The 11,572-nt window shown below is 38.2% G+C and overlaps 1 protein-coding gene across 1 annotated transcript in view; it reads right to left on the minus strand.

The window, feature by feature from the left end:
- Nucleotides 1-11,572, minus strand: part of st18 (ST18 C2H2C-type zinc finger transcription factor) — a 417,712-nt gene that overhangs the window by 326,030 nt on the left and 80,110 nt on the right. The window contains exon 3 of the mRNA XM_043688314.1: nucleotides 2,234-2,363. Within this exon, the coding sequence (XP_043544249.1) occupies nucleotides 2,234-2,330 (97 nt within the window). The 5' untranslated portion in view covers nucleotides 2,331-2,363. The remainder of the gene's footprint in view (nucleotides 1-2,233; nucleotides 2,364-11,572) is intronic.

Raw genomic sequence — 11,572 nt, forward strand, 5'->3', positions numbered from 1 at the left:
TTCAGAGAAGATTTACCAGGATGTTGCCTGGAATGTAGAGGAAGTCGTACGAGGATAGGTTGAGAGTTCTCGGCCTTTTCTCGTTGGAACGGCGAAGGATGAGGGGTGACTTGATAGAGGTTTATAAGATGATCAGAGGAATAGATAGAGTAGAGAGTCAGAAACTTTTTCCCCGGGTACAACAGAGTGTTACAAGTGGACATAAATTTAAGATGAAGGGTGAAAGGTATAGGGTGGATGTCAGGGGTAGGTTCTTTACCCAGAGAGTGGTGGGGGCATGGAATGCACTGCCTGTGGGAGTGGCAGAGTCAGAATCATTGGCAACCTTTAAGCGGCAATTGCATAGGTACATGGATGGGTGCTTAAGCTAAGACAAATGTTCGGCACAACATCGTGGGCCGAAGGGCCTGTTTTGTGCTGTATTGTTCTATGTTCTATGTTCTATGTTCTATCAAGCAAGGATAGCAGATTTCTTTCCCCAAAGGGCATAAAGTGAACCAAATGGGGATTTATGACAATCAGTGCGTAATCATCATGATGAGGTTAGTATTTAATATCAGATATTAATTGAATTCAAATCTGACTATCTGCCATGGATTTCAACCTATGTGCCCAGAAAACTATCATGGGGCTATGGATTACTATCACATTTACACTATGGCACTGCTTCTCCACTTCTTAATAGTACATCCTGCTTGGTCAACTAACACATAGCAACTACAGTATAGCATGACAGATGGCATTGTATTCTGCCTGATGATGTACACAGATTATAGAAATACCCACTTAAAGACATTCCACAATGATTTCCATTACAGTTGTGCTGTGTTAAATCATTTCCTTTGATTATGAGGTGCATTTTTCAAACAGCAAAGGACAGTTACAAGTATTTAATATGATACAAGCCGTACTATATTCTTCAGTGTGCTATTTATAGTTAGGCATTAATTCATTCAAAACAACAGACTTACTACCTGCTTCATAGCATATGAAGAAAAGAAGTGAAATCATCTCGAGTGTTTTTACATGAACTTTACTGGTTATTAAAAAGACCATTATATGAATTGTTCACAGCAAAATCAAACCAGGAAAATGGAATTGCAAATTGAAAAGTGTAAAACATTTAAAATGGTTATCATGCTATTGAATAAATATGTATGATTCGGAGATGCCGGTGTTGGACTGGAGTGTACAAAGTTAAAAATCACACAACACCAGGTTATAGTCCAACAGGTTTAATTGGAAGCACTAGCTTTCGGAGCACTGCTTCTTCATCAGGTGGTTGTGCAGTATAAGATTGTGGGAAACACAACTTATAGCAAAGGCAACTGAAATTATATATTGAAAAAGACCTAGATTGTTTGTTAGAACCCTTTAGAATGATCATGTTTGTTTTGGTTCCTTCATATGTAAATCCGAGAACTTCTTTTTAAAAGTTACATTCTCAGGTGAACTTTAACAATAAGTGCCACGTTGTCTCAGATAATGCATTGAAGGTGTAAGTGCCCTGTGTGAGGCTATCTGTGCCCCAATGTTCAGACTGATTCTAATCTAAAAAAGGGGTTTATAGAATCTTACATGGATTTAAGCAGTTTTGAGCAAAATAAAATATAATTCTGCAAGTACAAATTCACCCCACAAACTTGTGTGTGTGTGTGTGTGTGCGTGCGCGCGCATGTGAATATGTGTGTGGGGAGCTTATGAGTGTCTGTGAGAGAGGGTGTGTATGTGTGTGAGTGTAAAGGAGTTATAAGTCTGTGATAGGGTGTGTATATGTGTGTGTGTGTGAGAGAGAGAGAGAGAGAGAGAGTATAGTGCAGTGGGGTCACGTGTTGTGTGACATGAACCCAAGGTCCCGGTTGAGGCCATCCCCATGGGTATCAAACTTGGCTCACCAAATATGTATTTATCATGCAAGTTGTTTTTAATTCAAACAATCCAATCTGCTATCAAATAATGTAAGCGTTTTCTGATTTTTAGTTTAATTCAACATAAAAATGTTCCCCTCTAATTCTGTATTTCCAGAATTTTGAGGGAATTTCAAAAGTCTAAACAATAGAAACTCTACATTGTGTAAGTGAGCACAAGAGTGTAGTAATTGCAAAGGGAAGCTAGACATCAAAGTATAGACTGCAAATAAACATTGAAAGACAGAGGGGGGAAACAATAATTCCGAAAACATATTAAGTATTCCTCCTCTTTATGTAAAAGGCTAAAAATATTTTTACATTACCTTTACCAGAGGTCTTGTCTTCCTCTTCTGTACCCAATAGGTTCTCAGCACTTTGTTTTCTCATGCTGGTCTTGTGATTTTTAATTGCTCTCACCATCACACTGCTCTGTTCCACCGTTCTTATAGCTGTCTAAAGGGTATCCAAACGGTAATTAATGTTTCTCCTTAAGCAATAAACTCTCATGAAATTTATGCTGACAGCTACATTTGAGATTCTTTTATTTAAGGGATGAAGAATAGCAGTGCATTTTATAAATTCAGGAGGCTCTGGAGCAATAATTTCATATAAAGAAGATGCAGCATGGCTGAATGTTTCTGATTACAACCCAAACTGAAAATAGAGAAATAGCATTCACTCGATGGCACGAAAAAGGAAAATATTATGTGTTCTTAATTTTTGACAGTTTCAAAACTATGCTCACAGAATATCACAGAATCAGACTTATGAAATCAATAATGCATTTGGATTCTCATTCCTTTGAATCATACAGAAAAATTATTGAATTCTTATAACAAGAAGTGACAATTTAAATTACAGAATACAACAGTTCAGTAATAATTCTCTGATACACAAAGAAATTGAATAGTTCCATGTTGCATCATTATGAACTCACAATAGTAACTAAGTGTAATTATAGGAAAAACAATCATCGTGTAATCTGATAACTGTACTGTTATGAAGTTGTTTAATTTTTTTGAGGACTTGTGTTTAGAAGATTGCGAAAATTTATTAATTTGAAAGAATTGAAGATGCCTGGACTTATTTTTTGTTAACAAAATATTTGAGGAAGGGCACATTGGACTTTTTGAAAAATTACTTTCTAGAAGAGACAATTAATCTATAAATGGTTGGAGAAGTATTGACTATGGACCTGCATGGAAGACATTTGAAGCCTACATTAATAGATGTCAAACACTTTAGTTTTTGGATCTTATTTGTAAAAGGTAGCTATGACAAAGCCTGTTAAGAGAGAAACCAGCACTTTCATGATTTCGTATCTTTTTGGGAAAATCCTTTCAACCCCAGTGTGTGAGTTGTAAAATTAATGCTGCAATTCTCCTGAAAGATTTTTTTCTCAGCATTTTTTGAACAAACTGCTTTTGAAGATATTCCAATAACAACCACATATACCGGGTGATACTCATTTATCTCTACCAGGACACCAGACCAAAAAACATATGGAATATTTCATATCTCATTTTATTTTATTAAATAATTGATAATTATTTGACCCATCTTTTAATTGACAGGGAAATCCCTTATTTTTTCTTTAATGCATTTGTGCATGTCTGTGTATCAGATTACTCAGAGAGACGAATATTTATAGTTTCATGATTCAAGCTGTATGTTCATCAGTTTTGTATCTTTGTATAATATTGGTTGTTACAATATATTAATAATTTTGTTGTTTCTTAAAGAAACCCAGTTGATGGATTTTTTTTATTCTTAATCTAAATAGATAAAATAACTGTCCATGTACGTAAAACGTGAATATACATTGTGATTCCTAGGAGGCGCAGATTCAAATTGCACCTGATCCACAGATGTGTGATATCATCTTCACTAGGTTGATTAGATTTAAAAAAAATAAATTATGACCATTGATGTTATGGAAATGAAAAGAAATGACAATGCATTGCTCCAATGTTAGTCATAATATATAATTGGAGGGTCAAGTGTAATAATCCAAAGCCAGAAACATGTAATTGAAGTGAAGTAATAATCATTGAAAAAGGATAAATTAAAACTGAAGGTTTCTTGTGTATAAGTGTGAAGCTTATACTACTGAAACTGTTAATTGTGGTGCAAATTAATTTGTGTGGAAGCTTGGGATAAATTATGATTCTTTAATGGAATTGTCCACTGCACACATGCTGACTGTAGTAGAGCACTTGAAGTTAAATATTAAATCAAAAGCTACAAAACAAATCTAGTGGCTTAGAAACTTGGAGACTGAAGTGAGAGGGCCAGACAATCAGAAGAAGTTAGGATTATACTGGCATGATTCAGTTAGGCAAAATGAAGTCACAGTGAGGATTGTGGAGAGAGGAAAATATGGTTTTTTAAATAAGGAGCTTTTCAGAGAAATGGGAATTTAGATGAAGAAAAGGAATAATAAAGAGCATTTAAAAAGCAGGAATAAGAATTGTGAAGGAAAATAGAAAAGAAAGAGAGAGTTGCAACAGAAAGAAAGGCAGAAGCAGGAGAAAGAGAAGAGAGAAAGCAGATACCAATTTAAAATGCTGGAACTAAAAGAAGATGCCGATGATGCCAATGGAAATTCGGATTAGGAAAGATCTGATGCCAACCCAGGACCCAGTGGGGATCTGTTTAAATTTATGCAAGCCCTCCCCAAGTTTGTAGAAAAGTACAGATAGGCATTTTTGATTTCTTTTGAAAAGATAGCTAAACAAATTACTTGGCTAGATGAAAACTGGTCATTGCAAATGCAAAGCACGCTGATTGATGGAGCTCATGATATTTATGCCAGACTTTCTCAGCAGGCCTCTACAGTTTATAAGATGGCAAAAAAGGCTAGGCTCTGTGCTCCAGAGATATTCAAGGATTACAAGCAGGGGTTTCAGAATCCATGGAAATAGCCTAAGAAATGATATGTAGAATTTGAGAGGGAGAAGCAAATTAATTGAATGTAGACAGTAAAGGTAAAGACCAAATATGAGTGCGTGGGAAAATAATTCTCCTAGGGCAAGTTAAAAATTTACATGTTCCATTAGTAAGATGCACATAGAAATCCAAATGTTTTTAAGACCCAGACAGGCAGCTGATGTCTGAGTTATGCACAAAGCAAAACCCTATTTTTGTTCACTCCAATAAACCTGAGAAGATTGAAAGTGGGAGGGTGAAAGAAAGGTAAATAATCCAAGGATGAAAAATGATGGCTGGTAATGTCACAGAATTACCTCATCAAGCCAGAAAATAAAGTGCTGACATCAGAAGAGATATCCAAAAACTTAAGCGTATTTCCATTAATACAATGTACGCCATCTTTTTGTGGATTGCTAAAAGTTATATGTAAACCAATGGGACACAAAGGTACATAAAGTCAATGCAGAAAAAGATGTCCTGAATCAAAGTATGATAAACAAAGTTGTAAGCTCTGAGTTCAGCTATAGGGTTAGGTCAAGGACAAACACTACTATAAGTGAGGGGAGGTGAACATGATATCTGAGAACTAAGCTTCTTATCAAAAGGAAAAGTAACCCCTTATCCTTCAAGTGAGGCAGGTAAACCTATTTAATATGTGGGTTACATGAGCCACCCATACATCTTTGGAGAAAAAGGACATGATTTTTCTACTGAAGAGTGCACTGAATGAAAGGATTTTAGCGAATAATATTGGAGGGAAGCACATACATAGGGAGTAGCTTTCTATCTGGTGTACTGGGACTGTGACCTGGGATGTGCGGAATGGTAACTGTACACGTTGCCTGAAGTTTACCTGTAGGCAGAGTTGACCTACTCCTGGGGAATGATTTGGCAATGTGAATGTAGCAGCTTCTCCAATAGTTATTAAAGGCCAAGTGAGGTTAAAAACATCAGTTTTTGGGGAACTGTTTGGTAATTATTGGCAGATTGTGTGGAACCATTACAAGAATGTGTCTCCCCATTCTCACTGTCATGGATAAAGATACAAGACTCCAGTTAACCCAATCCTTCACTCATGATACTTTGCCAACAGTGATCCAATTAGATCAAGGTTTCAATTTGATGTCTAACATTCTTCATGAAGTGATGAGTAACCTGTTTGCAACACAGTTAAAGTCAACCATATACTACCAAACCCTCAAAATAATGATCAGGGCATGCTGTTACTAATCACCAACTTATTCAAAGGACTGGAAATTATTTTGTTTACTACCCAGGATTCACCTAATGAGTCTAATACTTTTTGTTTTTTGTTTAATTAGTTTATGGACATGAGCTAACAGGAGAGCTGATACTAAAGAAAAGCTTTTAGAACAGAGAGATGAATTTTCCATTTGAATCCTGTATCTGTGTTCTGGGAAAGACTCACAAGAGCTTGGAAAGTGGTTCTGGATCATTCTCATGCTTCAAAAGGACCACGATGGACAGACAAGTATGCTTAGCCTCAAATATTTCATCCAGGAGACAATGTGTTAATATTACTGGCAAGTCAGGTAGACCACTGAAGGCATGGTTCATTAGTCCACATAAGAAGCCAAAAGGATTAGGAAAGTAAATTATTTAATTAAAATCCCATATCACTGGGAAAAAAGAATCAACAAGCAATACAACCCCCAGAGGATGGTAAGCAAGCAGAGGTACATCAACTTGTAAGGTCAGTGAAGGATGACAATGAGGATAAGGCAATAGGAGGCCTAAACAATTCGCAAATTAAAATGACTTACTCTCTGGTTAGCTAATACTGAACTATTGAGGAAATTAGACACCATACCTTCATATTTTGATACAGACACAAGACTGAACAAAGCTGCTCATGGCATTCAATCCAGCCAGTAGAGATAAACCTTAGCAATAAAATGCAAGAAAATTCTCCCTTATAAAACAATATTATCACTTAGATCCAGAGAAACAAGCCCATGTGAAAGCAGAATTCTGAAACATATTGGAAAACAATTGAAATGACACCAGTCATTGCAGCTCTACAGTTTTGTTAGTCCCTTAATCTAATCATTCAACCAGATTCTGCAAAGACTAGAGTAAGGTCAATGCAGTAATGAAACCAGACTCTGATGTAATTTCTCATTTGGAAGACTGCTAATGGAATTGGCTGTGCTACATTTCTCACTAAAATAGACTTTTAAAGAATGTTCTGGCTATTGAAGGAGGGCAAAGAAGGTTTGCCAGACTGATTCCTGGGAATGGCAAGATTGAAGTACGTGGACAGACAGGGTCAGTTAGAACTTTGTTCATTAGGAATTAGAAGAATGAAGGGAATCTCATTGAAACCTATAAGATTCTAACAGGATTAGATAGGGTAGATGTAGGAAGGATTCTTGATGGTTAAGGAGTCCAGAACCAGAGGGTCATAGACTAAGAATAAGGAATCGGTCTTTCAGGACAAAGATGAGAAATTTCTTCACCCACTGAGTGGTAAGCCTATGGAATTCTCTGTCACAGGTAACTGTTGAGGTCAAAACATTGAAGATTTTCAAGAAAGATGTAAGTATAGTTCTCAGGACTAAAAATATTTAAAAATATGGGAAGAAAGGAGGAACAGGATACTGAGTTGGATGATCAGCCATAATCATATTGAATGCCAGCGCAGGTGTTCAGGGAAGGATAGCCTACTTAGAGTCATAGAGATGTACAGCACAGAAACAGACCCTTCAGTTCAACTCGTCCATGCCGACCAGATATCCCAACCCAATCTAGTCCCACCTGCGAACACCTGGCTCATATCCCTCCAAATCCTTCCTATTCATATACCCATCCAGATGCTTTTTAAATGCTATAATTGTACTAGCCTCCACCACTTCCTCTGGCAGCTCATTCCATATACATACCACCCTCTGAGTGAAAACGTTGCCCCTTAGGTCTCTTTTATAGCTTTCCCCTCTCACCCTAAACCTATACCCTCTAGTTCTGGACTCCCACAACTTTGTCTATTTATCCGATCCATGCCTCTCATGATTTTATAAACCTCGATAAGGTCACCCCTCAGCCTCCAACACTCCAGGGAAAGCAGCCTAGCCTATTCAACCTCTCCCTATAGCTCAAATCCTCCAACACTGGCAACATCCTTGTATATCTTTTCTGAACCCTTTCAAGTCTCACAACATCTTTCCGATAGGAAGGAGACCAGAATTGCACACAATATTCCAATAGTGGCCAAACCAATGTCCTGTACAACCACAACATGAACTTCCAACTTCTGTACTCAATACTCTGAACAATAAAGGAAAGCATACCAAACACCTTCTTCACTATCCTATTTACCTGCGATTACAATTTCAAGGAGCTATGAACCTGCACTCCAAGGTCTCTTTGTTCAGCAACACTCCCAACCTAGTGACAGTGAAGGATCAGTGATAAAGTTCCTGTATGATCTGGGGGATATCTTTGATGTAGTGTTGCTACAATGCATCTTTTCCACACACTTACATGAGGAATATACAAGAATGTCCAATTTTTCACTTCCACTTGATTAACTTTGGGCAATGTTTTTGTAAATTTACTGCTTAATTATTTCCAAATGCCCTTGTTTCCTCAACACTAAAACGTAAACCTGTAGGTACAATCATACATATGATCATCAGACAGCGTATGCTCTGACTCAGCACATACAGTGGCTCAGGTTTGTTAGTAATACACTCAGTATTCTCATTGTATTCACTGATTCAGCATGTAGTCAGTCCAATGCACAGGGGCCACAGAGAACATTACTTTCTAGTTATGATAAAATTTACAGAGTGTGAAATCTACCCTTTATTTCCTTTAAGCTATTTGTGAAATTTGGCAAAATCATCCACAATATTCACATAAGACAGAATGAAACAAATGAGCTTAAAGCTTCTTAGGATTTTGATGCTGCTCCTATCATTGGATGAAAAAGGATTTACTTTGAATTTTATGATTTCACAGATGGGTGAATGGGGAGAAGTAGGAAAGACACTTGAAAGGCAGAAAGGAAGGGAAAGGATGAAGGGAAAGTTCACTCAATTCTTACCAGGTATAAAATCATGAGGGGCATGGATAGGATAAATAGACAAAGTCTTTTTCCTGGGGTGGAGGAGTCCAAAACTAGAGGGCATAGGTTTAGGGTGAGAAGAGAAAGATATAAAAGAGACCTGTGGGGCAACTTTTTCACTCAGAAGTTGGTATGTGTATGAAATGAGCTGCCAGAGGAAGTGGTGGAGGCTAGTACAATTGCAACATCTAAAAGGCATCTGGATGGGTATATGAATAGAAAAGGTTTGGAGGGATATGGGCCAGGTGCTGGCAGGTGGGACTAGATTAGGTTGGGATATCTGGTTGGATGGATGAGTTGGACCGAAGCGTTTGTTTCCGTGCTGTACATCTCTATGACTCTATGACAGCCTTACAAAGAGAAGTTAAATAGATTGGGCCTGTACATATTAGATTCTTCAGGCCAAACACAGAGAATGCTAGAGAAACTCAGCAGTTCTAGTAGCATCTGTGGAGAGAAAACCAGATTTAAAGTTTCAAGTCTGGTATAACTTCTCTTTACATTTCTGAGTTCCATTTCTGAGTGTATATTTCAGTAATGATCTTCTTTGGTTTTTCCCATACCTGCAATATCGTCAGAAATACATATATATCCAGTTTCTGGAAATAATATTTTCCAGTGGTATTCTGAAAACAGTGATTTATTGAGATTCTTTTGCTGAGTGATCTGACCAATACCCATGTTTGGCATTTAATTTGGAACGGAATTTATCCCCTGTAAATTTGGGATTCAATTGCTCTTATTTTGGAAGGTTTTCTGGGCCTCTTGTTAGAGAAAGCTTTGTATCCAAACAAATCCTGATAATCAACTGTCAACTATCATGCTCTTAATAGAACAGCATCAGTTCTGGTGTACACAATGGATAATATAATTACATTCCATCCTGTGAATGTGACACATTGAAGAATGTGACATGTGAAGAAAATTAGCATCAATCTCTCTTAAACTTCATTTATATTTGAACCCTGCACTTTTATGATCATCAATTGATCGAATTATAGCTACTTTAGGGTGCAATACAGCATCACCTTTGAAATTTTATACTGCACTGAATCTGACTGGGTACAATATTTTACTTTTTTAGAACTGTGTTCAAGGAATGTGAGTGTCACAGCAAATCCAGTATCTATAACCCATCCTTAATAGCTTGTGAGCACTCAAGAGTGAACTACATTGCTATGGTTCTAAAATCAGATGTATGCCAGACCTGGTAAGGACAGCAGATTTGCTTACATAGGACAAGCAGATAGGTTTTTACAATAATTGACAGTGCTTACATGGTCGCCATTAGAATTGCTCTTTAATTCCAGATTTTTAATGAATTCAAATTTCAACATATGCCACCCATGTCCTCAGAACCTCAGGTGCCTGGATTGCTAGCCCAGTGATATATCCACTTCATCACTGCCTCCCCAATGCATCTTCTTTGAGGTGCAATACAGCATTAGCTTTGAAATTTCCTACTGCATCATACATTGGACATAATTTATTCTGCTACATTGGATATCTTGGTGATCTTGTGAATGGTGTTGAGATCCGTGCATCATTGGTAATCCTGCTATTTCTGGGCCACTTGTGTGCACCACATAAATTACTTGGAATTTACATGCAGAGGTTCCACAACTGCACTTATCGTCAATATTATTTGTAAGTAACAATGCAAGGCATGCTGTCCATTACTTGCAGTCATGCTGTTGCAAGTTACATCACTGGCTGTCAACAATTCAGATAAATAATCTTCATGACTGTGACAATTAGAGTGTTTGCTCTAGCCCCTGTATTGAACTTGGACTTCAGTATGTGTTTACCAGTTTTCTTCAGATGTTAATAATCAAAAAGCTTCTACCTGTTTGACTTCATTCACACAATGTGTCATATTAACTGTTTCCATTACAATTGAAGGGTTTTCCACTCTGAGTTATCACCTCGGTCCATCTTGCCCACTCACCCCCTATGTGTACTTGCCTTTAAAGAGGTCTCTGGCACACTCCCTGTTATTGCTTATAGCAGGAGGAGAAAGTGAGGTCTGCAGATGCTGGAGATCAGAGCTGAAAATGTGTTGCTGGAAAAGCGCAGCAGGTCAGGCAGCATCCAGGGAACAGGAGAATCGACGTTTCGGGCATAAACCCTTCTTCAGGAATGAGGAAAGTTTGTCCAGCAGGCTAAGATAAAAGGTAGGGAGGAGGGACTTGGGGGAGGGGCGTCGGAAATGTGATAGGTAGAAAGAGGTGAAGGTGAGGGTGATAGGTCAGACTGGGGTGGGGGCGGAGAGGTCGGGAAGAAGATTGCAGGTTAGGAAGGCGGTGCTGAATTCGATGGATTTGACTGAGACAAGGTGGGGAGAGGGGAAATGAGGAAAATCCAGTCTCAGTCAAATCCATCGAATTCAGCACCGCCTTCCTAACCTGAGATCTTCTTCCCGACCTCTCCGCCCCCACCACAGTCTGACCTATCACCCTCACCTTGACCTCTTTCCACCGATCACATTTCCGACGCCCCTCCCCCAAGTCCCTCCTCCCTACCTTTTATCTTAGCCTGCTAGACAAACTTTCCTCATTCCTGAAGAAGGGCTTATGCCCGAAACGTCGATTCTCCTGTTCCCTGGATGCTGCCTGACCTGCTGCGCTTTTCCAGCAACACATTT

This window comes from Chiloscyllium plagiosum, chromosome 4, assembly GCF_004010195.1.
Source record: "Chiloscyllium plagiosum isolate BGI_BamShark_2017 chromosome 4, ASM401019v2, whole genome shotgun sequence".
In the NCBI taxonomy this organism is placed as follows: domain Eukaryota; kingdom Metazoa; phylum Chordata; class Chondrichthyes; order Orectolobiformes; family Hemiscylliidae; genus Chiloscyllium; species Chiloscyllium plagiosum.